General features: G+C 40.9%; 1 protein-coding gene across 2 annotated transcripts; it reads left to right on the forward strand.

Annotated features, from left to right (window-relative positions):
- Positions 1-2: 2 nt before the first annotated feature.
- On the forward strand, positions 3-27,971 carry PRDM4 (PR/SET domain 4). 2 transcript variants are annotated; one of them, XM_059402166.1, is made up of 12 exons: positions 3-116; positions 501-767; positions 4,904-5,037; positions 6,842-7,027; positions 8,492-9,286; positions 13,537-13,686; positions 14,839-14,957; positions 16,149-16,234; positions 16,866-16,993; positions 17,651-17,965; positions 19,293-19,461; positions 26,253-27,971. In XM_059402166.1, exons 2-12 carry the CDS (start codon positions 757-759, stop codon positions 26,563-26,565), a joined length of 2,406 nt encoding a protein of 801 aa, XP_059258149.1. In that variant the 5' UTR covers positions 3-116; positions 501-756; the 3' UTR covers positions 26,566-27,971. The 2 variants fall into 2 exon arrangements, with proteins under 2 accessions (XP_059258149.1, XP_059258148.1); XM_059402165.1 differs by lacking the exon at positions 3-116 and adding an exon at positions 123-304.

The following is a 27,971-nucleotide window of genomic DNA, read 5'->3' on the forward strand; positions in this document are numbered from 1 at the left end:
GAGGGACGCCGGAACGCCGGCGCCGCTAGCGGGCCAAGGCGGGGAGGGGCGCACGCACGAGGGGCGGAGCGGCAGGCGCCCCGAGTGGCTGAGGAGCCGGAAACGCGCTTCGGAGGGTGCGGCCCCGAGGAGACGGCGGGCTAGGCTGGGCTGGGCCGGGCCGGGCCAGGCCGGGCGGGAAACGTTAGGCCGGCGGCCCCCGGGGCGCGGGGGTCGAGCGGGCGGGGAGGGCCCGAGGCGAGCTCTGCCCGGATGAGGAACAAAGCGGTGGGGCAGGCGCGCGCGCCCCTCGCGCGACCGGCAGGTGGGCTGCGCACGGGCCCGGCCGGGGCGGGGCGAGGGCGGCGGGGCCTGCGGGCCCCACGCCGGCGAGCGGGCGAGTCAGCCGTCCGCCCCTGGGAGGCGGCGTCCGCAGCGCCTGGGCTCTCCGGTGGCGTGGGGACGGGGCCTGCATCCCCCTCCCCCGTTTGGGTGACCGCCCTTGTCCTCCCCTTCCCCAGGTTGGGCAGCCTCCCTCCCGAAGCTTCTGGAGGAAGAGCCCCGGGTGTCCCTCGGCATGCCCCATCTCGCGGCGGGGAGCGCGGCCGCCGGCCCTCGGGAGAAGTTGAGCGGCCCTGGGCGGCCGCGGGGCCGAGTGGCCGCGTTTGTGCAGCGGTTGTAAGCAAGATGCGGTAGCACGTGACCCTGGAACGCAGTCCCTGATGCCGGTTCCCCGCCACCCGTGTGTTATTTTCTCTGACACTTGGCCCCAAGCAGATGCATCACAGGTGAGTGGCTTGGTGGGCTCCGCGCTGGTGACGTCCGTGGAAAACATTTGGCAAAGGAGAGTTTAGAGTGCCTTTCTTTGGTTTTTGATGCCGCGGGGGAGGGTTACAGGTGCTATTTGAAGATGGATGTATGTCCCAAAAGGATCGAGAAATCCAGAAGCCAGAATTGGGTTGAATATACTCTGATTCAACCAGATTTACTCCAAATGTGAATAGTTCCAGATAGCCACACATGGATTGTTGGTTCATTGACATTTTCCCTATGCCTTTGAGTTACTTGAGCTTTTTATATCTTGATTTGAATTCCAGAGTGTGTTTTTAGCTTTTCACCATGCTTCCCCTTGAATTTTGCTGGTTATCCTTTGACTTGGACGGTAATGTGGAGAAATTAAGTTCTTAATTTTGCAGGTAGAAATGATTAGTTTTGCAGATTTCGTGCTAATGTTTGAAGTATTTAATCATACCATGTCAGTACAGAAATATGCCGGATATAGTTATGTTTGGCTATTCTTTTGGGACCCTTTCATAGGATGTATGTTTAGGATGGAGGAATATAAAACAAATTCACTGAAGTTGCTGAAACTGCCCCTTGCATTTTGCAAAGTGCCTGCATTTCAGTTAGCTTTTTTTTTTAACATGACTAATTTTTTTTTTTTTTAAGATTTTATTTATTTAACAGGGAGAGAGACAGTGAGAGAGAGCACAGCAGTGGGAATGGGGGAGAGAGAAGCAGCCTCCCTGCCCAGGAGGGATCCCCATGTGGGGCTCTATCCCAGGACCCCGGGATCATGACCTGAGCCAAAGGCAGACGCTTAACATCTGAGCCACCCAGGCACCCCTCATTTACCTTCTTATATGTCATTCTAAGAAAACGGCGTAAGATTCTAAGAAAAAGTCATTAGCAACTGGCAAATGATTTATTCCTGGGTCAGTTAGAAACACACACATAAAATGTAGAAGTGTGAAAGAAATGATTTTACCAGGAGTGAGTAGGAAGAAGAGAGGTTGGTATGATTTGGGCCCTTCTTCCCAGATTGCTTCCCAGAAACTCCTGTGAGAAAGGTAGGTAGAATAGAATTGCACTTCAGAGAGAGAGTCTTAGGAGGATCATATTGAAATTCCTCCCTTCATCTGCTTTCCCTCTGTGAGATACTAGTTACCTTTGGTTTATGGCTGCTGAGGTCATCACGTTTTAGTGACTCACAACGAAGAAGAAATCTGCTGAGGTTCTCACATTAAACTCTGGTTTGAACTGGTTTAAGAGAAGGCCTAGGAGTCAACCTAGAAACACCATTTTGATTTTTATCTGGAGATTAGGTACACAGATTAATATTCAGGAATTTTTAGAATGGGATTTTAAGCTGTAGACTTTTAAGTGTACTTTAAAAAATTATTGTAACCCATTTGTTGTAACCCCCTGCTCCAGTGGTTGTAGAGTTTTAGTTATATTTGTAGCTATAAAAAGTTACAGGAAAAGTCCGTTTTAAACCAACCCACGCCTAGAAACTTGGAAAATTAAGGTAGCTATTGTTTCTTTAGGCTATAAAGATTTTTTTTGCACTCTTTATAGCACAATTAAATACTGTTATTAATGTGCTCTCCTTTGTAAGGTGTACCTCATTTGTCATGTACTTCTAGTTGCCTTTCTAGTGGCGATGAAAATGCATTGCTCCATCCATATCAAATATTTCAGAGTGCCTGTTCTCCACTGTGAGCCTTGTTCATTTTATTAATGTCTGAGAGTTTAGTTTAATGAGCTACGTGGCCTGGGGTAAGATTAAAGCCTCTGGATGTAGAATAATGCAGGAACAGATCTACCTGGGACTTTAAACACAACCCGTAATATAAATACACAGATCCTAATTATTGGAACTGTGTAAAAGGCAAATGGTTCTTTTAGTATCATTGTCTAATTGTAGTTAACAGCTTGAGTTTCTTGAGTTTCTTTTTAAAACTTCTTTTTATTGTAGGGTCCCCTGGGTGGCTCAGTCGGTTAAGCATCTGCTTCGGCTCAGGTTATGAACTCAGGGTCCTGGGATCCAGCCCTGCATCAGGCTCCCTGCTCAGCTGAGAACCTGCTTCACCCTCCCCCTCTGAACGGTGTCCCCCGCCCCCTCAAATAAATAAATAATAAAGTCTTAAAAAATTTTTTCTTATTGTAGTTGACATACAATATTGTATTAATTTCAGGTGTTGACATACAATGTTATATTGGTCTTAAGTGCACAACATACTGATTTGGCTTAGATTTCTTAAATTGGGAGACCTGGATTTCAATTCCAGCTGTCACTTGTTATATAATCTTGGGTTAAGTTTCTTAGCCTCTCTGAGTCCGTTTTCTCATCTCTAAAATGGGATCAAGAATAATACCTACCTCACAGCAGTTATAAGGATTAGGTGAAATAATTACATGTAAATTACATGTAAATCACTTAGGTCAGTAAGGGAGTAGTAAGTGTGAGCTATTATTTTCAGGTTTATTGATAGCTGATACTGCCATTTTTCAGATTAAAACCTATTTAGGTTTGCGTTCACTGCTAAGGAATATGTAGATCCATTTGATTCCTCCTTTCTTTACTCCTCCCATGGGATAGACGCAGAAGAGCTTGCATTACTGTGCCCTGTGCTTACTCTCAATATAGAATTGGAGATTTTTCTTTTTTTTTGGTAAAGATTTTATTTGAGAGTTAGAGATTACAAGCAGTGGGGAAGGGTAGAGGGAGAAGCAGACTCCCCACTGAGCAGGGAGCCCGACTCAGCACTGTAGGGCTCTATCCCAGGACCCTGAGATCATTACCTGAGCCAAAGGCACTTAACTGACTGAGCCACCCAGGTGGTCTGGGATTGGAGGACTTTAGTAACCTTTGGATAACCTGTTGGCTAGCTTATTGAAATTATAATGTTTATAATATGGCAGTCTCTAATTCTGACATAGGAACTAATAGTTCTTGATAGCCTCCAAGAGCAAGCAACTTGCTCAAACAAGTGTATTTTTTTTTAAGATTTTATTTATTTATTTGACAGAGAGAGATCACAAGTAGGCAAAGAGAGAAGAGAAAGCAGGCTCCCCGCTGAGCAGAGAGCCTGATGTGGGGCTTGATCCCAGGACCCTGAGATCATGACCTGAGCCGAAGGCAGAGGCTTTAACCCACTGAGCCACCCAGGCGCCCCAAACCAGTGTATTCTGATAATACTGTTAAAGATAATGTAAGATAGTGCTGTGAAGTGTGTAAACCTGGTGATTCACAGACCTGTACCCCTGGGGATAAAAATATATGTTAATAAAAAATTAAAAATTAAAAAAAGATAATGTAAGATAGGTTGCAAAGAAAAGGTGATTTTCAGATTTTTTCGCTTGACAAAAATGGTCTGTAGATTTGAAAAAAAAAAAGGTTTGATATAGTAAGAAATTTTTTGGCAATGTTTTGCAGCATCATCTGTGCTCTTCTACTTAATTGCTAGGATTTGGTGCATATGACATGTCCTCTTTGAGACTGGTTTCCTCATTTATTATGACGAATTGGTGAAAGAATATGAAGTAAATTTTTATAAAGTATGTAGCATAGCAAAGCTTACATAATGAACCTCGCTATATGGCAGATATTATTAAGGTTTTTGTGTGGAATTTTAATAAAATCTAATCCATGGTGGAAGTACGGTGCTTCTTCACACAGTTAATAATCTAATTCAGATTCTGTATCACTGTAACTCTTAGTAAAAAAAAAAAAAATTACCTTTTGAGTGAGTTAAAACAAACTCTACAAAAGTCTCGTTTGAAGTAACAAATAGGCCATCTAAAGAAAATATTGTAAAAGGAAAAACTTAGTGTTTGAATAAAAAACCAAACTCTTACTGCCGTGTGCTCTAAGGATTGGAGTCTGCTTCAGTCAGTGTGCATAGGGTTTGAGTTAAATCCCGTTTCTGCTTTGTGACATTGAGTTAATGACTCTGAATCCCAGTTTCCTTATCAGTAGAAAGAATAAGACCCTCCATGTCAGAGAACTGTAAGCATAAGAATGCAGTAGTAGTTGGTCAGCTCTCATTTCCTTACCCGCATCGTTTCAGGTTCTTCCGGAACTTAAATGGAATCACTGAGGTAAGATTTTGCCTAACTGGTTGTGTGTGCTCTTCCTTAGGATGAATGAAATGAACCTGAGCCCAGTGGGGATGGAGCAGCTGACTTCATCCTCTGTGAGCAATGCCTTGCCCGTCTCAGGGAGTCATCTAGGGTTGGCTGCTTCACCCACTCACAATGCCATCCCTGCTCCAGGTGAGAGTAAGGGAGAGCAACTGAATTTCCACACTTAATTGCATAATTGTTCTCAGTGGGTCCTGAAGGGGGAGAGAGCCCCTTTAAGAGTGTAAAGGAGAAGCCAAGCAGGTCTGAACATCAGTTCCACATGTGGCACCATCATGGAAGAAATGTTTCTGGAGTTCTAGTGGAGAGGAGTAGCAGTTTTTTCTGATTAGTTCTCTTGTGGGGTTGGTGGCCTTTATCTAGAGATGTAGTTGACTTCACATTTTATCTAGGTTTATCAATTCATCTGGTTCATACCCTTGGTACTCTGTCCCCGGGTTAATAGAAGGGAATGAAAGTTACTCCACTCACTCTTCCCAGAAATTAAGAGAAATTGAGCTTTATTTTTTTATTATACAACTGCAAATGCCCCAGGCTTAGAATTCAAAGAGGTGATACCAGAGATGGAGCTCCTACATGAAACTCCCATGAGCCTCAGTACTCAGAGGAATACTGTAGAAAAAACTCATTTTCCCCCATTGTTATACTTGTAAAGCCTTTTTTTTTTTTTTTTTTTTTTTTTTTACTTGTAAAGCCTTTTTATTTGTTTTCTTTTTCTTTTGAAGATTTTATTTATTTATTTGACAGAGAGGCACAAGCAGGAGGTGTGTGAGAAGGAGAAGCAGGCTTTCCACTGAGCAGGGAGCCGGAGGTAGGGCTCAATCCCAGGACCCTGGGACCATGACCTGAACAGAAGGCAGACGCTTAACAACTGAGCCACCCTGGTGCCCTTGTATTGGGCTTTTTAAAATCAAAATTAGAGTTAATGCAGACATCTGGCTGGTTCAGTCAGTGGAACATGTGACTCTTGATTTCAGAGCTGTAAGTTTGTAGAGGTTACTTAAGAATAAAATTAAAAAAAAATGTTTAAGTGTATTTTAAATCTTTAAGTTGTTTAAATAGTTCTCTGTAGGGAACTACCTGCTTAATTGCTAAATGCAGCGCTAAATAAATTCATCTAAACTAGGTCTCCATATTCCTTTCAGTGTCCATAAAAGAAATTTTTAAAAAATTTATTAATATTTAACTTACTCGATTAATGAGGCATTAATCAAAAGGAATCTTAGGCATTCGTTTTAGTGAACACTCCTATTATGGAGGAAAAGCATATTTAAAAAAGTGCCACAGGCAAAAATAATGCAGATCAACACTGCTTAAGTTAGTGAGTCGTCTTCATTATTCTTAGGCATGGTAAGAGTCACTTCTACACCTTGCACGTATAATCCAAGGTAGATGTAATCTAAAGTTTAAATTTTTTTAATCACAAAATACAAGACATGTACAAAAGACTGTGTGAAAGTATATTTATACAGTTTTGGATTTAACTTCTAAGTATAAACATATCTATGAATTTTTAAAAAGTAAAACATTCTCACCATATAAAATGGTAAATGTAAAAAAGTAAAAAAAATTCACAATATCAGGGCTCCTGGGTGGCTGGATTAAGGCCTCTGCCTTCGGCTCAGGTCATGATCCCAGGGTTCTGGGATTGAGCCCCGCATTGGGCTCTCTGCTCAGCAGGAAGTCTGCTTCCCTCTCTCTCTCTCTGCCTGCCTCTCTGCCTACTTGTGATCTCTGTCTGTCAAATAAATCAATAAAATCTTAAAAAAAAAAAGACATATTTGTGGATGTCTGCATAATACTGTCTGGGGATATAAAGGGCTATTCAGTTAGATTTTTTTCCCCCCTATGCAGAAACCTTCCTAAGAGTTTAGTGATTATAGAGAGAGTTTTTAAGTACTTACCTTCTTTTAATTGAGAAAAAAATATTTTGTAGGTCTGCCAGTGGCAATTCCAAACCTGGGTCCCTCCCTGAGCTCTTTACCTTCTGCTTTATCTCTGATGCTCCCAATGGGTATCGGGGATCGAGGGGTGATGTGCGGGTTGCCTGAAAGAAACTACACCCTACCTCCGCCACCTTACCCCCACCTGGAGAGCAGTTACTTCAGAACTATTCTACCTGGTAAGTATTATGGTTATTTGGGCCATTAGAAGAAAGAATAGAGCCTCCTCTTAACCTTCCTACTTGAAGACTTGAATAACACTTTTTTCTGTTTGTCAGTATTGGATATTAATCTCTAGGTGGGTAAAAATACATAGATTTTTGTACCTTTCCTCTTAGAATGTACAGATAACACATTATTAATATAGCAGTTTGACTAGACTTAATTTCTTAATGGCACATAAAGAAATTTTTTTTCTCCTTTTTCTTCCAGTATTTCCTAGGTTCAATTTTTATAATTCTGCAGTTGTAATTCTTGTCAACCACATGTCCTGCTAGTGTCATTGTTTATTATAAATTAAAGTTTTTTTTTTTTTTTTTAAGCTTACTGACTTTTTATTCTAAGTGTATATTTATTTTACAAAATTTAGCAAATAGAGAACCACTCATAGTCCCTTCATCTATCTTTTTGGTGTACGTCCTTCCTGCCTTTTATCTTGGTGTATAGAATTTTTACTATTTTTCATAATTAAGACTATACTATCTATATGATTTTATATCTTTACCTTTCTCCACTTCATATTTTTATGTAGTTATTTTCCATAACTGCTGCATGGTTTCCATAATTACTCTTTTTACTGCTGCATTACATTCTACTGATTGGATGTGCCATGGTTTATTTATATATCAATCTTTCTTGTTGGACACTTTGGTTTTTCTAGGTTCTTGTTACTATTGTAGGAATGACTTTGTATATAATATCTATAAAATGCATTTAGGCAGGATTATCCTAAGTGGAATTTCTTGTACAAGAGCATATGAGTATTTTTGGAATTCTTTATACATATGCGTTCCAAAGAGGTTTTAGTAACTTACACTCCTACTGGCAATGCAGCAAGTACCATTTCACCACATCCTGATAAGCCCATGTGTTCATCCATTTCTTTTGGTTTTAATAAAGCAGATTCAGTTGTGACTTTTGTTTTGAATAGAATCTAATGTGCTATGATAGTTTAATAACTTAAAACTAGGTTATATTTAAATTTTCTTAATTAAATTTTTCATGTGGAAGACCTGCTTTTAAATCATTTTACTTTTTAACTTTGATAGAACAAATATAGCTCCTTGGGTCTCAGGAATTCCAACTATGTGTATTTTAAAGGCATCATTTAAATGCTTAATTTCCAGTGACTTCAAAGGAACATAGTTAATCTTTTGCAGTTTCTCAGTTTCACAGGGAAAACTTGAATTATATATGTATGTTGCTATTTATAAAGTATATATATATCAGTTTAACCAAATAAGGAGCTAGAAGATTATTTTATGGTCTACTTATGTTGCTATTTTTATAAAGTATATCAGTTAAACCAACAAAGTAGTTAAGAGATTTAGTTAAATTTGTAAGGAATATGGTTTCTAGCATTTGGAATTCCTTATATTTAACGATGTACTAACAAGTGATATCTCATCTTCTCCTTTTCTCAGGCATTTTGTCTTATTTAGCTGACAGACCACCTCCTCAGTATATCCACCCTAACTCTATAAATGTTGATGGTAATACAGCATTATCTATTGCCAATAACGCTTCAGCTCTAGATCCCTATCAGTCCAATGGAAATGTTGGATTAGAACCAGGGATTGTTTCAATAGACTCTCGCTCTGTGAACACACATGGTGCCCAAAGTCTTCACCCCAGTGATGGCCATGAGGTGGCCTTGGACACAACAATCACTATGGAGAACGTCTCTAGGGTTACCAGCCCAATCTCTACAGATGGAATGGCAGAAGAACTTACAATGGATGGTGTCGCAGGCGAGCATTCCCAAATCCCAAATGGCTCCAGAAGTCACGAACCTCTGTCTGTAGATTCTGTGAGCAACAACCTTGCAGCAGACACTGTAGGACATGGTGGTGTGATACCCATTCATGGGAATGGCCTAGAGCTCCCTGTGGTCATGGAGACAGACCATATTGCAAGTCGGGTCAACGGGATGTCTGACAGTGCCCTCAGTGACTCCATTCACACCGTGGCCATGAGCACCAACTCTGTAAGCGTGGCACTCTCTACCTCACACAACCTCGCCTCCCTAGAATCTGTTTCCCTTCACGAAGTTGGCCTAAGCCTAGAACCTGTGGCTGTCTCCTCCATCACCCAGGAGGTTGCTATGGGGACAGGTCATGTAGATGTATCTTCAGACAGTCTTTCTTTTGTACCACCTTCACTGCAAATGGAAGACTCCAATTCAAACAAGGAAAATATGGCAACCTTGTTTACAATTTGTGAGTGTGTTTAGCCTTTTTCTTTTGGAAATATTGGTACATAGGGCCAACGTCTCTAACAGATTTAAACACAAAGTCAGACATTAAGGGAGTATAGAAAGTGACTAGATATTGGAATTTTTCTTTGTGTATTGTTCTTTATATTAATGTGCCTTTTCCTCAGATAAGCCAAATGACATATAAGCATTTTGTTGGTTCTTACAGTATTCTGAAGTAAGGAAACCATAGTCGTTTCCTTCTGTATTTTACAGATAAGGTTAGCCCAATAGTATTCAAGATATTTCCCTGGGTTTCAGAAGTAGATATAATAACTTTAGTTATTATAGAAGTAAACTTCAGTGAGATATTGTCTATGTGTCATGCTATGTGTTTTTTCCAATGTAAGACAAATTTATTAGATCATGTGTACTTTTTTTATTCCCATGGAAAAATGTAGGAAGATACAAATGCAATTTTTATTTTTGTTCAGAATGCATATAAATTACTGTAGTTGGGCACGTAGAAGTTTTTCTCCGTGGGACAACAATAACAGAAAGCAGTGTAAAAACTGTTCATTTGTTGGTGTCACTACATGCTTCATTGGTGCAGGAAAAGTGTGGAGGGCTTACTCTGTGCCAGCCTCTGTGCTAGATGCAGTGTGGAAAACAGTGTGTAAGAGACAACACATGCCTTTAAAGAGATTATAGTCTGATGGGAAGCATAGGCTGGTAAACAAGCTGTTGCAATCTAGTCTGGTAAGTGGGAAGAGGGGATTAAGTGCGAGGTCTCAAAGAGCCCGGGGCGGGGGGGGGCATCCGACCAGGCCATGGAGGGACTAGAGAAGACTTACTAGGGGAGGCTGTGCATGTGTTAGCACAGACCTGAAGGGCAGGAAAGATGTTGGCAGCTGAGTATCAAGAACAGTGTCCCAGACAGGAGCTGGCACCCGTAAGTGCCTAGAACTAAAAGAATTTTGTGTGGTTCAAAATTGCTGAAGCATAATATGGGGGTGATGAGAAAGAAGTAGGAGCCAGAATACAAAGGGTCTTCTAAGACCAGTCAAGGGTCTTAAGGACTGAGATTTGGGATGGGGGCTCTCTGCAGCATGAGGCGAGTAGACAGGTAAGGAATAGGATGCCGTAATTTCAGTGAAAGGTGATTTTCTAACCTAGAGTAGAGGTAATGATGATGAGGAAAGTGGGGAATATTTACGAAGAACTTCGTAGAGCTTGCCGATGGGTTGAAGTTGGGGGAGAGATTGCTTAAGGAGATAACCCTGGTTTCTGGCATGGGAAACTAGGTGGATAGTGGTACCACTCCTTAGGATAATGGTGGAGGAGGACCGCCTTTTTTTTGTTTTTGAGGAGTGATGTTGAGTCTGGTTTCCGACATACTGATTTCAGTGTATAAAATACCCAGGAGAGATGTTTATTGAGATTTTAATATGGAGCACAGAGATCTGTCTGCAAATATTCAGGGATCCTGAGTATTAAAACGTTATTTATGGGCTCCTGGGTGGCTCAGCTGGTTAAGCAACTGCCTTTAGCTCAGGTCATGATCCTGGAGTCCCGAGATCGAGTCCCGCATGGGGCTCCCAGCTCCATGGGGAGGCTGCTTCTCCCTCTGACCTTCTCCCTTCTCGTGCTATTTCTCACACTCTCTCTCTCTCAAACAAAGAAATGTTAATAAATAAAACATTACTTACAGCCATGGATGTGGGGTGGAATGATCTCCTAGTGGGAGTGGAATGTAGGAAGGCTGGGGATGCCAAGACAGTGGTGGAGGAAGAACTTCCAATGTAGACTGAACAGGAGGGTCAGAGGAGTAGGACAAAGCTTGTGGTGCCTCAGGAGCCAAGCAATGAGGAAAACTGTGCTAATCTTTGAAAGATTATTAGAAATTATAATTTTAAAATATCATAATTTGGGAATGTGATTAATGTAGGCTCTTTCTCTTAGCAGATGAGGTGTCCTAAATAAGTCTATTGATTCTTTTTTAAGTGGGCATGTGGAACCTCTTGCTCCTTTGTGCGTTTCTTTAAAAATGAGCTATGCTGGTTTGCCTGGTGGCTCAGTCAGTTAAGCATCTGCCTTCAGCTCAGGTCATGATCTTGGGGTTCCGGGATCGAGCCCCGCATTGTGCTTCCTCCTCAGTAGGGAGTCTGCTTCTCCCTCTCTCTGCTCATGCTCGCTCCCTGTCTCTCTCAAATACATAAATCTTAAAAACGAGGAAATGAAATATAATTCCCATATACATTTTAAATTATACAACTTAGTGGTTTTTAGTATATTGACAAGATTGTGCAAGCAGCACCACTGCCTAACTCCAAAATGTTTTCATCACCCGGTAAGTATGCTCTGCTTGGAGCTGTTCGTCATTCCCACCCTTCTAACCCCCTCCCTCCCTACAACCATCCTCAGTAACCACTAATCGACTTTATATAGATTCACCTATTCTGGACACTTCATATAATGGAAGCATACGGCATGTGGCTTTGTGTGCCTTCCTTCCCTTAGCATAATGTTGTTCTGCTCATGCATGTCATGGCAGGTATCAGTCCTTCGTTCCTCTTTCGGGTTGAATAATAGTCTGTCATGTGACTGGACCACATTTTGTTTATCCACCTTTCATTCATGAACGTTTGGTTGTTTCTCCTGGTGCCTATCATGAATAATGCTGCCATGAACGTTCATTTACAAGTTTTTGTATGAATATGTTTTTAAGTCTCTTAGATGTATATTTAGGAGTGGAATTGCTCCGTGTTTAACTTTTTGAGGAACTGCCAGACTGTTTTCTGAAGTAGTTGGATCATTTTGAATTCCCAGCATCAGTGTGTGTGTTTTCCAGTTTCTCCACATCTTCTGAACACTTTCTGTTATAGCTGTCTTATTGGCCGTGGAGTGGGTGGGAAGTAGCATCTCATGGTGTTAGCATTTCCCCAGTGACAATGATGTCAAACCTCTACATATTCTCATTGACCATTTGTGTATTTTCAGAGAAACCTCCAAGTATTTTTTTTTTTTTGCACTATGAAACCTGAATCTCCTTTGGAGATTTAGCCGGGTTTCTTGTTAAGAGCACTGGAGAATCAGCTCTCACCAAGTATAGGTGATCTCTAATCTGATCTTCAAAGAATTTTTAGTCAATAGTTGAAGTAATGTATTATTTCTGCTTTGCCTAAATATGAAAACTGCTATTTTATGTCATTTAAGGAGAAATGTTTAACAATTGCTTAGGGGGAAAAATACTTAGATGGCTGTGGTTCTGCGGTTGATGTACTCACAACTATTTTGTGGACTAATTTGGAAAGTCTGTGCATAACCAGTGACTGATAGGTCACGTGTACTGTTCCTTAGCAGTGATAGAGCACAAGATTTATGGAGAAAGACACTCATGAGCTTGGAAAAGTGAAGTTAACAGTAACCGTAGAGAGCAGCACCCTTTCTGACAGTGCAAAAAGAACATACAGTAAGAAATTTAAGCAAACATGTCTGCAAGAATGTGATTCTACCTACTGTCCCTAAGAGCATTTTTTTGGTTGGGGTGTTTTTTTGTTTTGTTTTGTTTTGGTTTGGGTTTTTTTTCTGGTCCCAAGAATCTCCTCAAAACCTGGGTGACCAGTTTGTTTATAGTGAAGCAAAAGCAAACAGTGTCTCTGCCTCCGTTGATCTATGTTATCATCTATGTTGTGGCTTTGCGTGATGGCATTTCAACTCCAGTTTCCTCACATAGTTTGGTAGAATTAGAATCCTGGGACTTTAGATATCAGATCTAAAGATATTATCTATCTAATGTGTCTACTTTAGGTAAGAAACAATGTACTTTTATCTTAAATTAATGTAGTGTTTCCTTTTAGTCTCTATGGACTAAATAGTAAAATTGTCCTATGAGATTAAAAAAAAAAAAATCAGATCTTACTGGAGAGAGATGTAAGAGTGGGATATGTAGCTTGGTGTAAGAAAATGATTGTTTGATCAGAGTATTTTTTTAAGATTTCATTTATTTATTAGAGAGAATGAGGAGGAGGAGCAGAGGGAGAGGCAGACTTCCGGCTGAGTATGGAGCCTCATGTGGGGACCCCAGGATCATGACCTGAGCTGAATGCAGATGCTTAACCAACTGAGCTACCCAGATGCCCCATCAGAGTATTTTTACTAGACCTTTGCTTTTTACTGGTTATAGTTTAGTAATTAGCATTTAAATAAGAAAGTAGGTGGTACCAGTCTGCTTGAAATAACCCCATTTTTGTCTTTCAAATTTCCTAACCATAGGGTGCACTCTCTGTGACCGAGCTTATCCCTCAGACTGCCCTGATCACGGACCAGTGACTTTTGTTCCTGACACTCCAATAGAGAGCAGAGCAAGGCTTTCTCTCCCCAAGCAGCTTGTTCTCCGCCAATCAGTTGTGGGAGCAGAAGTTGGTAAGAATCTGGGAACCATAAAACCATGTCAGTTCTCTTCTTTTGTAGGATAGGGTTGTAAAAGTGGATATGTATAATTTCGTCATTATTTGGTTGATTTGGAAGTCGATTTACTTGACTTCTTAAGATTTTTCTTTCTAGGAATGTTTGTCCAGTGATAACAGTAAATCAAGTTGAAAGTTTCTTGAGAAAGTTCCTCTTTCTTAGAACCAGAATTGAATACAGGAAAGAATTGTGGCCTGAGTCTGAAGACTTTTATTCTTGGCTGTATCATTCTTTAACAATTGTGACAAAACATTCCTTAATACTTAAGTTTCTTTTATAAAACATGGTAAATTCATCACTGATAACTTTCTGTCAGATTGAATGTTCAAAGATTGTCTAATATTCCTTAGGAAAAAGGAATAAGAAATACAGACTGCCAGAGTTTCGTTACCCATATTTGAATTTAAAATGGTTTTTGAGGGGTGCCTGGGTGGCTCAGTTGTTAGGCATCTGCCTTTGGCTTGGGTCGTGGCCCTTGGGTCGTGGGATTAGCCCTGCATCAGGCTCCCTTTTCCCTCTCTCGTTCCCCCTGCTTTATTATCTCTCTGCCTGTCTCTCTCTGTCAAATAAAAATAAATCTAAAAAATAGTTTTTGAATTACTGTCCATTTCTTCGAAAGTATCAAGCTAGGTTCATTTTTTTAGCTGTAGTTTGGGCTTGAGTCAGTTGAAAATGTTAAAACAGCTTAGATAACATCGAGCAGTGCTTTAAGCACAGATCATTTTATAAGTTTGATTCATTTTGTAGTAATTGCTTTATGTTTTTATAATTGAGTAATGTCCTCTAGTCTTTTTTTATGTATTAATTCCAAAGTAACACTTGCAGGGACTTGGTTTGGTTCCTTGTGTATAACACTGGGGGTTTAGGGATTTCTGATACTGCTTCTTACTCTGCATATTTCTTCTGAGCCACATTTAATCTGCTCATTACATTTTCCATATTTATAGGATAGAACCCATAAGACTTAGCTACCTTACAGGAGTGCTGGAGTATCTGGAGTTGTTCCCTAAAGATAACATTCTTTACATGAACTAAGCCACTCTCTCTTATGTATCTTGTTAGATGCTGAAATCATTGATTGGGCAGTTGGTATCTTTTCACTGATAGGTGTGTGGACTGGAGAAACCATTCCTGTGCGGACTTGCTTTGGGCCTCTCATTGGCCAACAGAGCCACTCCATGGAAGTAGCGGAATGGACAGACAAGGCAGTCAACCATATCTGGAAGGTCAGTGTTCATGAAGCTTTTCTGTGACTTTTGGATGTTTTTACTATAGTGAGGTAGTTAAAAGTGATGTAAAAGCAAAATTTGCCAAGACAAGTATGGTGCCACAATTCACCTGTCAGGCACTTATTTAATGTTCCATCCTTTCTGTTCTTTGTAGCCAAATTATAATATTTAGCAAAACACCAGCTATGGAATTTAGAAAATAAACTGTTTATAGTCCTCCTGTTGTTAGATAATCCAGTGATTCTTCATTTTAATTACTTGAGGCAGCTGAGGGCATGGAATTTGTTTATATGATGAAAGTCTTACTTTGTAATCAACTAAAACATCCCTCAAATAGTTAGCTTGGGAAACAGTTCTAGAATTGGAAGCTAAGAGCATTTCTCTAGTTTTCTTTTCTTTTAATGATTTCATTTATTTTTGAGAGAGCAAGTGATTGCAGTCAGGGAGAGGGAGAACCAGATTCCCTGCTGAGCGGGGAGCCAGATTTGGGGCTATATCCCAGGTCCTTGGGATCATGACCTGAGCTGAAAGCAGATGCTTGACTAACTGAGCCACCTAGGAGCCCTGGATCATTTCTTTCATTTTCTACTGGAATCCTGGAAATGCAGGGTTTTGATGTAAACAGATACTCCTTTAACATAGTTATAGAGTCACTTGTAGTCAATAGATTGGGAACAATACCTGCAAAACTGAAATGAGAGGAAAGTGGGTCTTGCGAACATTGGAAAGGTAAGGTGCTGCCAGCATTGGGGACATTAATTTTGGTATCGAAAAAGAATACAGAAGAACACTAGGTCCACTGGAAAAAGACTGAGAAGAGATGGTTCTATGACCTTAATGTCTGTTTAGTCAGCTCCTTGTCACCATGCGGTAGGTGATGAAGTCAAATAGGTTGTTTTTGTTTGTTTTTTCCAGTCCAGCCAAAGTGTGAATAATGAACAGCAAGGTCATTGTATCTATACCTTGAGCACTCCCTAGTGGTCTCCAGTGGTCTTTATTACCTTGCTGGAGATGGGGGCCTGGTGAAATGACAGGGAGCACGCCTTTCAGACGGTAGCCGTCGAGTTCCACCCTGATGAGGAAAGCAGAGGCCTACTGCAGAGTAAATGGGATTGTTGTAGCCGAAATTCAGTAGCACTTTGTGTTGCTTGTCAGTTCCTTTGACATGTATTTGCCTTCTGTTGGCAGATCTACCACAACGGTGTCCTAGAATTCTGCATCATTACAACTGACGAAAATGAATGTAATTGGATGATGTTTGTGCGCAAAGCCAGGTAAGAGTAGTCTGGGATGAAGAGATGGTTAAGATTTGGATGTTTTTCAGTGGGAAGCTTTGCATAGAATAGGGAAGAGCCCCAAATTCCAGATTATACTGATGTCTAAACATATGTTCAGGACTAAGGCTTTTTACCTTCTTCACTTCAGTAGTTGTTAACTAATAGTGATTATATAATCAACCCAAACAGAAGAAGCTATCCTTTTTTTAAATGAAATAGTTTATTCAACCTACCAGCACAGTAAGGAATAATACAGTCATCCTGAATTTGCAAGTAGGTACCTGCTCTTTATATCTGCCGTTAGTCAACCCTCGGCTGTTGTTGCAGTGAACTCTTCGTTCAGCTAGCTCTCTCTGTGTCTTTGTGCTGTTGCTCTTTTAAAACGTAATTTTATTTAATTTTCTTACTGCAGAAACACTGTAGGTGTTTCTGACTATAAAGGGCAATCAGTTGATGGACAGAAGTAAGAATTCTGTTTTCTGTGTCCCTCCTGATAGAATAGGGAATTAGAAAAATGATCCAAAGAAAATAGTTCCAGGTTTTCATAAAGAATTTTGCTTAGGGATATGATATGTTTATTATATATTCCAAAATTAGTATGCTTGATCTATTAAATGTGATAACTTAGGAACCGGGAAGAGCAGAATTTGGTGGCTTATCCCCATGACGGAAAAATCTATTTCTGCACCTCACAAGATATCCCTCCTGAAAATGAACTGCTTTTTTACTATAGCCGGGATTATGCTCAGCAGATGGGTAAGTTACTATAAGACTTGTTTCTCCTGAATTTAGCATAATAAAAACACCACCAAGGACCAGAAGTAGTTTTGGTAATGATTTATATGTTAGCTGAAGCAAATCACATACGTTTGTATATATAAAAGCAGGGTATTACCCCTATGTTAGAAGTGTTAAAATCTGTGAGGTTCTTCACAAGCTGAATGTTATCAATCCAGCAGTATTTGTATGAAAGGAACTTCTGTGTTAAGGTTTTGATTTGGGGTATTTGAAGTTCCTGAGGCTGCTTTTTTGAGGCCAGTATCATTGTAACTTAAGTTAATAAAGAAAAGAAGGTCCTTTAACTGATTTAACCTTCATAGTCTTTTTCTTTGCACTGTGTCATGATGACAAGCAATGTTTTATTAGAGTTTATACTACAAAAATTTTTAATGAAAGTTTTTTTGCCTAGGAAAGATGTATTATAATCTGTTATGTACAAGTGCTTCATTTGTGCCCAGCACGCTATATGAGATGATGCTGGGAATAGAGTATTAAACAAGGCATTCGGTTTTACAAGTAGTGGGCAAGATGGAAATTTTGGTAGAATGGAAAATTGTAAGCAACATTATTAATATCAAGAACGAGTTTTAAAATTTAAGTACGAGGAGACATTGAGTAATTTTTTTTTTGAAGGTGTTCCTGAACACCCAGATGTGCACCTCTGTAACTGTGGCAAGGAGTGCAATTCCTATACAGAGTTCAAAGCTCACCTTACCAGCCACATCCATAACCATCTTCATAGCCAGGGCCACAGCAGCAGCCATGGGCCAAGCCACAGCAAAGAAAGGAAGTGGAAGTGCTCAATGTGCCCCCAGGCTTTTATCTCTCCTTCCAAACTTCATGTCCACTTTATGGGTCACATGGGTATGAAGCCCCACAAGTGTGATTTCTGTAGCAAGGCTTTTAGTGATCCCAGCAACCTGCGGACTCACCTCAAGATACATACAGGTAAGTTATATTAGACCATCAAAATGGAATTTCACAACAATTAGAAATTGGGGTAGTAAATTGCAGCTAGCTAGTCTTGTAGGTACAGTTAACACGTAAGAGTGTGGCTGACAGCAGGACTTCATTGGGTGATAGATCTTGGTGGGATAATTGTGCTTCCTCAATGTTAGCTCCCATTATTAACGATATTTCACCTTCCAAGTGCCCCCACCATAGTTTGAAGGTGACTGGGAAAATGGACTTCATCAGGAAGTTGATGCATGTTTGGACTGAAAGCAAAGGGAATTCTGTAGAAACACTCTGAGCCTTGCATAGACCTTATTCCTAGTCAGTGGCCAGAGCCAGTTTTTTTTCCTGTGAATATTGTCTAGTCAACACTGCCAAATTTTGCATTTTGAGTTTCCATTCACTAAACTCCAGGTAAACCAACCCCTTTCTTTTAGCACAGATTTTTTAAATACAACAAAATAACTGATGACATCTTGGTTTTCTTGGCTGGGTCATTGGTTCCCCAAATCTTTGAAAGTAAAATTCTGCCTTGTCCTTTTGCATTTAAGACTGTGTGGTCATGATGGAGACTATATGACCCACAAAGCTCCAGATACAGACTAAACTTTACAAAAGGTTGGCCAATCCCTGACTTATAGTAATCTTATTTCTGCATTCTTTTTTTTTTTTTAAAGATTTTATTTATTTGACAGAGATCACACATAGGAAGAGAGGCAGGCAGAGAGAGAGAGAGAGGAGGAAACAGTCTCCCCGCTGAGCAGAGAGCCCAATGCAGGGCTCGATCCCAGGACCCTCGGACCTTGACCTGAGCCAAAGGCAGAGGCTTTAACCCATTGAGCCACCCAAGCGCCCCTTATTTCTGCATTTTTAGAAGGATTTTATTTCACCTCTAGTTTATGAGGTCATATGTTTTAATAAAGAAAACTGTAGGTTGCAAAAGTATGTTTGTCTATTCACAGATGTTACAATTCATGAGGTTTTTTTAAACATCATTGGGTTAGGTTGGTTGCTAGAATTATAAGTAATTTCTTTCCAGATTTCATATGTGTCAGCTATAAATAGTTAAAAATAAAATACATATAATAATCAGGTAAGTGGTCCTAGAAGGAGGTCAGATTTATTAGCTTCGCTGGCCTTTTGCAGAATATAAATTCATTTTCTCTGACTGGTTCTAGGTAGATAGCCCTAGAGAGTGATGTTCCAGTTATCAGTTCTGTTTCATTCCTGCCTCTGCCACATACCCACACTTGTGTCTGTCTGTCTGGAGAATGCTAGTGATTGTTTTATTCACAGCGTGACAATTTGGGTTAATGTGCAGGTCAGAAGAACTACAGATGTACTTTGTGTGACAAGTCTTTCACCCAGAAGGCTCACCTAGAGTCCCACATGGTTATTCACACGGGTGAGAAGAATCTCAAGTGTGATTACTGTGACAAGTTGTTTATGCGGAGACAGGACCTCAAACAGCATGTGCTCATCCACACGCAGTAAGTTACCCCACAGCACACATGCTTCTTAGGTGGTGCATTTGAGTTCTTGCAAGTGCTGACTCATTGTCTCCTACCTTGATAGCTGCTTCCTGTGTTCACATAGCCAAACGAAGGTTGGAAATCTAAGTTTTGGGGTTTAACCTGGAAGATTTCACTTGTTTGCTTTATTTTTCTTATTTTCTCCTCTATTTACTTTTTTCAACACATAATCTCATTTAACAAATATTTTTTAGGTGCCTCCTCGATGGCCACCATTCTGCCAAGTGGTAAAAATACAGAGATGAAAGACACAGACTTTGTCTTTAAAGAGCTCAGAGTCCACTAAGAGAGCCAGAACAGTAAAACATTACCGTACCACGTTGCAGTTAGAGTAAGCATCAGATCCTGAGAGGCTGTAAAAGAGGGTCACAGACCCAGCGAGGGTGTCCTGGAAAAGCTTCCTGGTAGTCTGAGCTAAGTATTAAGATAAGTTAAAATGATTCACAGAGGCAAAGAAGGGTAAAAGGGTGGGAATATCTAGACGTATTTAGAAACACAGATGCAAGAAGGACTGGAATGCACGTGGTTCTTTACACTTAGAGCGTATTGTACATACGAGAATGATAGAGAAGCAGCAGTGAAGTCATGAACCTTTTATCCAACTAGGAAAATTAAATTTCTTTCTGGAAATAATGGGGAGGCACTGAAGGGTTTTACCTCCCCATGTAGCTGGCACTGTGCTGGGTGTGTGTTTTAATTATAGTTAAAAAAAAAAAAACCCACGAAATATAAAAGTTACTGTCTTAACCATTTAAAAATTTTATTTATTTATTTATTTTAGCCAGGGGTGGAGAGTTCGATGGGGGAGGTGCAAAGAGAGATTCTCAAGCAGGCCCCATGAGCAACACAGGGCTCCATCTCACAACCCTAGGATCATGACCCAAGATGAAATCAAGAGTCGGATGCTTAAAATGACAGAGCCACCCAGGAGCCTCACCGTCTTAACCATTTTTAAGTATACTGTTCAGTGATGTTAAGTGTGTTCACACTCCTGTATAAACGTTGAAGGACTTTAAGAAAAGGATGTCATAGTGAGATGTCCGTTTGTAAAGATTACTCTGGCAACAGGACAGGATGATTGAAGGAGAAGGTCAAATATTGCTCGACCCATTAAGACTTCATTGCATGAATCCAAGTGTAATTAAATGTCGGGTTGTGTTAGTTACGGTAGTGGTAAAGAGAAAAGAATAGATTTTGTGACCCTGAGCCTTTAGCAAATGTTAGAAGAGGGAGAAGACATTAGTTTGTATTATGGAGGTACTGTTTAGAAAGTCATGTTCAATGGAAGCATGATATTATTATTTTTTTTTTCAAAGATTTTTAAACATGTATTTGAGAGAGAGCACATAAGCAGTGGGAGCAGCAAAGGGAGAGGGAGCAGAGAGCCTGACATGGGGCTTGAACCCAGGACCCTGAGATCACGACTTGAGCCAAAAGGTGCTTAACCGACTGAGCCACTCAGGCATCCCAAGACTTGATATTCTTATTCTGAGGTTTAGTTAGCTACTTTGCTTTCATATTTGCTCTTTTGTCTGATTCCTTTTTTTTTTTTTTTTTTTAAGATTTTATTTATTTATTTGACAGAGAGAGAGAAAGATCACAAGTAGGCAGAGAGGCAGGCAGAGAGAGAGGGGGAAGCAGTCTGAGCAGAGAGCTGGCTGTGGGGCTCGATCCCAGGACCCTGAGATCATGACCTGAGCTGAAGGCAGAGGCTTAACCCACTGAGCCACCCAGGCACCTCTTTTGTCTGATTCCTAATCATGCAATCTGAGGGGCATCTGACTCTTGGTTTTGACTCAGATGATATTCTCCTGGATCGTGGGATCAAGCCGTACATGGGGTTCTGCACTCAGCGGGGAGTCTGTTTCACTCTTCTTGCTCTCCCTCTGCCCCTCCCCCTGCTCATGTATGCGCCTCTTTCTCACTCTTTTTCTCCCAAATAAATAAATAAATCTTTTAAAAAATGCAACCTGAGATACTAAAATATCAATTAAGTTTGGATCTAGATTCATAATTCTCAAAATGACTTTTTAAAAACAGTGTTCATGAGGGAGCTCCATTATTAGTGTGAAATTTTAGAAATTAGACACACGAATTATTAAATACTATATAGAATTATACATCATTAGAGCTGAAAGAGATCTCTGGGATCATTTAGTCCAGCTGCTTATGTTAGTCAGCCTGAGCTCCCATAACAGAATACCTTCTGGAGACTGGAAGTCCATAATCAGGGTGCTAGTATGGTTGGATTCTCATGAGAGCCTTCTTCCTGGCTTGTAGATAGCTGCCTTCGTGCTGGGTCCTCACATGGGAGACAGCAGATGAGCTTTGTTCTGTCTGTCTTTTCTTCTGACACTTACCCCATCATGGGGGGTCCAGTCTTCATGACCTCATCTAAATCCAATTACCTCCCATAGTTTCCACCTCCAGATACCATAACATTGTGGTTTAGGTCTGCAGCATAAGAATTTACTGGGGGATGGGGCACACAAGCGTTCAGCCCATAGCACTGCTCGTAATAATCACTTGGAAGATGTGAAAAACAGTTGGTGCCAGGGCCCTGCCTCCAGGGATTCTAATTTAGTTGGTTAGGGATAGAGCCCTGGCTGTGGTAATTTTTAAAGCCTCCCCAAGCGACTCTGATATCCAGCCAGTGTTGAGAGCTTCTGAGTTCATCCAGATGAAAGGCTTGTTTCCACAGTGTCTCTGGCAAGTGGTACTGTGGTTTCTTCTAGAATACCACACAACTGATTTATTTAGTTCTGAGCAAAAGTTTTGCTTGAATCCACTTATGTCAGCCTCTATCCATTCACTCTACACATGTCTCTGGAATGATGCATGTAGGTTTAGTATCTCTTTAAACTCACAGACTTTAGTACTTAATGATTGCTGTCATATTCCCTTTAAACCCTCATTTCATCAGGCTTAAAGTCCTAATTTCTGCAGCTTTCCCTCTTATCACCTGGTTTCAGATTCGGTACCCAGAAGTAAAGACAATATCCTGGATGTGATCTGTGCTTATTAATAAATGGAATTACTTTCTTCCTTGATTTTGACTTTCTCTTCTTTTAGGTGATGCCTAAACTTGCACTTGCTTTTTCTGTAGCCATTTCACAGCATAATGCAATATAAATTATTTTGAGGTTAGTGATGTAACTATTTCTCCATTGAGTTTGAGAATTGGCTTAATCAGGTATTCACCAATGAAAACAATTTTCTTTAAGTGTGGATCCTCACTCTTTGTCATAATAACCCTCTTTGCCAAACTCCCATGGGATACAAAGTTTTTAGGTCATCAGAGCTTTAACCTAGTATGTAAGTCATTCATAATTAAGCACTACTCAAAATATTTTTTTAAAGATTTATTTATTTTAGAAAAGCAGAGAGAGAGAGCGCACGTGTGTGCGCACATGATAGGGGAGGGACAGAGAGAGAGAGAGAGGAGAGACTCTCAGGCAGACTCCCTGCCGAACGTGGAGCCTCATGCAGGGCTTGATCTCATGACCATGAGAGCTGAGCCAAAATCAAGAGTCGGATGCTAAAGCAACTGAGCCACCCAGGTGCCCCCACTCAAAATGTTTTTGAATGAGACTATAAATTTTCCTGTGGAGATCACTGGTAAAACTTTCAGATGTTTGCATTTTTTACCTTTAGACGTTTCAAAATGGATATAGCAGTATTGAAATTCATTTTGTTTATCTGCTTAGGAACAATCTTAGCTACAGCCCTAAAGCAAGTGCAGGAGGAGTTCCTTTCCCACAGTTTGAGGGGAGTGCGAGGCATGTGGCAGAGACTGACTTGGCCCTTTCCCTCAGAGCATCTTGAGAGCCCAAGCAGGGATGCATACTACTGGTCATCTCCGTGGTCCCATGGCTTTTTAGATACCATCTTTACAATTTATTTATTTATTATTATTTTTAAAGATTCATTTATTTATTTGACAGACAGAGATCACAAGTAGGCAGAAAGGCAGGCAGAGAGGGAGGGGAAAGCAGGCTCCCTGCTAAACAGAGAGCCCGATGCGGGGCTCGATCCCAGGACCCTGGGATCATGACCTGAGCCGAAGGCAGAGGCTTTAACCCACTGAGCCACCCAGGCGCCCCCCATCTTTACAATTTATATCTCCAGCCTTATATATCTAACCATCCACTCAGCATCTCTCAGTTGTCCACTAAGGCAACTCAAACCTGGTATGTCTAAAACTCAGCTCTTAATATTACCCCCACAAACTTGGTTTTCTCCCATTGATCATCAGCTCAGGAAATGGTGCCCCCGTTCATCCCAGTGGCTTAAGCCAAACACCTCAGAGCTGTCTTTAACTCAGTCTTCTATTCTCCATTTAGCTTTATCTAGTCAGGACCATCAGCATCTTTTGTTTGGATCAGCTCAGTCTTCCAGCCAGCCTCTCTGCTCCTGGTCTTTCTGCTTCTGTTCTTCCCAGACATGCATATACAGGCGCTGTATTCTGTCACAACAACTGGAGTGATCCCTTTAAAACATAACCCAGACTGTGTTATCTCTGCTCATAATTCCCCCACGGCTTCCCATCATACTTAGGTTAGAAAGTGTGAAAGTCCCTTCATGATGTAGTGGTATAAGACTGCCTCTCCCACTTCATCTTGACTTACTTTTCTACTCATGTTCTGCTTTAGCCACATTGCTCCCCCGCCCCTGCCAACCCTTGATGAGACTCTGGCACAGTAAACACACTTCAGGCTCAGGAGCTTGTCTGCCTGCCCCACTTCATTCAGGTTATTGCTCAAAAATGTCATCTCAGAATGGCCTTCCTTGACTATCGTTTTTGTTTTGTTTTGTTTTTTAACTATTTTTATTAACATATAATGTATTATTTGCCCCAGAGGTACAGGTCTGTGAATCATCAGGCTTACACATTTCATAGCACTCACCATAGCACATACCCTTTCCCTACCTCCTCAGCCCCCAGCAACCCTCAGTTTGTTTTGTGAAATTAAGAGTCTCTTACAGTTTGTCTCCCTCCCGATCCCACCTTGTTTCGTTTTTTCCTTCCCTCTTCCTTGACTATCTTATCTAAAATAGAACTCCATCACTCTGCCCTGGGCTTTGTTGTTGTTTTTTTCCCCCATAGTAGTTTTTACTGTTTGATCCGATGTTATGTATTTTTTGTTTATGGTGTAACTCCTCCATTAGAACATACGCTCTGAGAAAGTAGGGGCTTAGCTTTCCACATCCCGCAACTCTGCAGAATTCCTCAGTGCCCTCTTCTGCTGGGAGAAGGTGGTAGAAATGGTAAGGAGCCAGACTTAAGAACTTCTCGCTGCGCCCTACCACTTCTTCAAGGATTTTGACCTTTTTATCTGTTTTGCATATTGAGCCTGTAAGATGTAGGGTTCAGGGGTGCCTGGGTGGCTCAGTGGGTTAAAGCTTCTGCCTTCAGCTCAGGTCATGATCCCAGGGTCCTGGGATTGAGCCCCAAATTGGGCTCTCTGCTCTGCAGGGAGCCTGCTTCCCTTCCTCTCTCTTTGCTTGCTGCTCTACCTACTTGTGATCTCTGTCTGTCAAATAAATAAAATCTTTTTAAAAAAATAAATAAAATAAAAAAAAAAAAGGATGTAAGGTTCAGCTGCTCAAAAAAAGAGTTACAGAATTCCTGGTCTATATGATGTCTTAGGTGGTTTTTTTTTCCAGCTCTAAGATGTCTTAGCCAGGGTTACTCAAGCCTTGACACAACTGGCATTTTGAGTTGGGTAATTTTTTGTTAAATGGGATACCATTAGCACCATAGTGAGATCCCATTATGTATTGGGCAGTTGTCAAAAATGTTCAAATTTGAATCTTCCAGTCGAGAATGTGGGGCAGCAGGAACTCCCAAGTGGCTGTTGATGGGCATGAATGTATTAATACTACCTCATTAGAGGGGCACCTGGCAGGTTCAGTTGGTAGAGCATGCAGCTCTTGATCTTGAGGTTATAAGTTCAAGCCCCATGTTAGGGGTAGAGATTACTTCAAAATAATTATTACTATATATATTTTTTTTTAAGATTTTATTTATTTATTTGACAGAGATCACAAGTAGAGAGGCAGGCAGAGAGAGAGGGGGAAGCAGGCTCCCCACTGAGCAGAGAGCCCGAAGGCAGAAACTTTAACCCACTGAGCCACCCACGTGCCGCTTCAAAATAAAATCTTCAGAAGAAATACTGCCATATTGGAAAAGTTTAATATTACCCAGTAAAATTGAAGATGTGCATATCTTTTGATCTAATTATACCATATGTGCCCTAAAGAAACTCATGCATATGCAGACCAATATACAAATATAGAAATATTCATAGTGGTCTTTCCTGTGAAGATAAATAATTGGAAAGCACCAAAACATCCATAAACAAAAGACAAATCCGGTACCACATATAAGTTGTGGTGTATTTGTAAGTCGTATATACAGCCCTGGAAGGGAGCAAACTGCTGGTACTTGGAGCAACTTGAATAGATTTCATCATATCAGACACAAAGGAGTTAAATACAGTGTGATCCCAAACAGGCAAAGTCAAATATTAGACTCAGGTTTTAATCTTAGGGTTGTGAGTTCAAGCTCTGGTGTTGGTCTCCATGCTGGGCATGGAGCCTACTTTAAAAAAAGGGAGCGGGGGCATGATCTGATAGAATGGTAGAGCTTTTCTGACAAAGACCTGAGGAGGTTATGAAGAATAAATGTGTGCCTTACTTGTCATTTGTAACCCCAAAACAAATGTTTTCTCTCGTGTTCCTCGTAGAGAACGCCAGATCAAGTGTCCTAAGTGTGACAAGCTGTTCTTGAGAACAAATCACTTGAAGAAACATCTCAATTCTCACGAGGGAAAACGGGATTATGTCTGTGAAAAATGTACAAAGGCTTATCTTACCAAATATCATCTCACCCGCCACCTGAAAACCTGCAAAGGTCCCACCTCCAGTTCATCAGCACAAGAGGAGGAGGAAGATGATGACTCAGAGGAGGAAGAACTAGCGGACTCGGTGGGGACAGAAGACTGTCGGGTCAACAGTGCCGTGTATTCAGCAGGTGACTCTCTCTCGGCACCTAAGTAAAAAGCCAACAGTTTTGGATGGACAATGCAAAAGGGAAAAACATGCAACCGGTTATCCACTACAGTGGTTTTTATATAAAATGGTTTCTGATTTTCTTCCAGCCAAACAGTCAAAGCAGACTGAATGGGAATGGATAAAGCACTTACAGAAGAGTATCCTTATGAAAACACTCTAGAACAGATTGGGAAAAGAGAGCAGGCTAAACTGTTTTTAAGTGATGTATGGGGAAGAAAGTGTCAGCTTCTGGCGTCCGTTCCTTATTTTCCTGATAAACTAGGTGATGCATTTATACCTGAGTCCAAGCTGTCCTCCGCCCAGACAGATCAGATTTATTTGAAATTCTTCCCCTTGTTCCTTTTTCTTCCCGGCCCTGTGATGTAGTAGCACTCTAAACTTGGTCCCTGCCTCGCTGTCATCCCGATTGCTGATTGTGGTCCTGGTGTTGTGTTTTATGTAGACTGTTGTGACTTAAGTCATCCCAGAATGAATTGGAACACAGCAGTGTAAGCTTATCTGACTTAAGCTGACAAGTTTAAAGTACCACCTGCCTTAGTCTCTCTTGGCTACTTGGGAGTTTAGGGTAGATCTTCCCAGAATTTCAGCAGATGCCTCAAGGGCAAATGAAAAAGAACCAGTCAGGCAACAGGCAATGGTGGAGAAAAAAAAAAGGAGAGACATCTGGGCCACTGTCCAAAAAAACTAGCTTTGATGGAAGCCAGTTTGAGACACCTGTTTTTGTTCCTTAGAGATCTTTGTAGGTTTAGACATGTCTCTCTCTCTCCAGTAAAGCTTCTAGCCTCTAGACAAAGGGGAGCTGGAGGTGTAGTGAGTCATATAATACCTGTTGGATTATCTCCTGACAACAAGCACGTGTGGACTCAGCTGGCTAAGTGGTACCTTGGACTGTGGAAAGGAGGAGGAAATGATCCTTTATATCTGCCTTATCCTTTGAGAAAGAACAAGAAAGACACCATTAAAATGTTGCCAACTCAGAATGACGAAGGATTTCAGATATTAGTGCGTTTGCAAGGTTAGGCCTCAGTTGTCTGTGGTGAAGGGTCTCATCAGTTAAGCATGGCCGGTGTTAACGGATTTCGAAGGTATGGAAGGCTCGATGGTCACCACATGGGTGTGTTTTCAGGGTCCCAGTGTAGTTAATCCATCCATCTGATCTTTCACTTGATCTCACACATATAACCTGCTTTCAGCAAGAAGCAAACACATCGTTGAGATGACGTTGAGAGGCTGGTGGATGGAACTGCTTCTGCTCTAAAGGGCAGCCTCTGGGCTGGAGTAGAGCGGACTCTGGTGGGAGGGTTTTGCTGCTAATGTATTTATGGAATGAATGTATTTCATTCAAATCTGTATTCCTCTAGGAAGGATTAAAATAAAAACCTTTTTTAAAA

Source organism: Mustela nigripes, chromosome 6, assembly GCF_022355385.1.
Source record: "Mustela nigripes isolate SB6536 chromosome 6, MUSNIG.SB6536, whole genome shotgun sequence".
Classification (NCBI taxonomy): domain Eukaryota; kingdom Metazoa; phylum Chordata; class Mammalia; order Carnivora; family Mustelidae; genus Mustela; species Mustela nigripes.

Excerpts from the sequence above, each read along its gene's own strand:
- PRDM4 (XM_059402166.1), top strand. Across the intron at positions 7,028-8,491 it reads CTTCAGAACTATTCTACCTG|GCATTTTGTCTTATTTAGCT; the intron begins GTAAGTATTATG and ends TCCTTTTCTCAG. Across the intron at positions 14,958-16,148 it reads CAGTCAACCATATCTGGAAG|ATCTACCACAACGGTGTCCT; the intron begins GTCAGTGTTCAT and ends TTCTGTTGGCAG.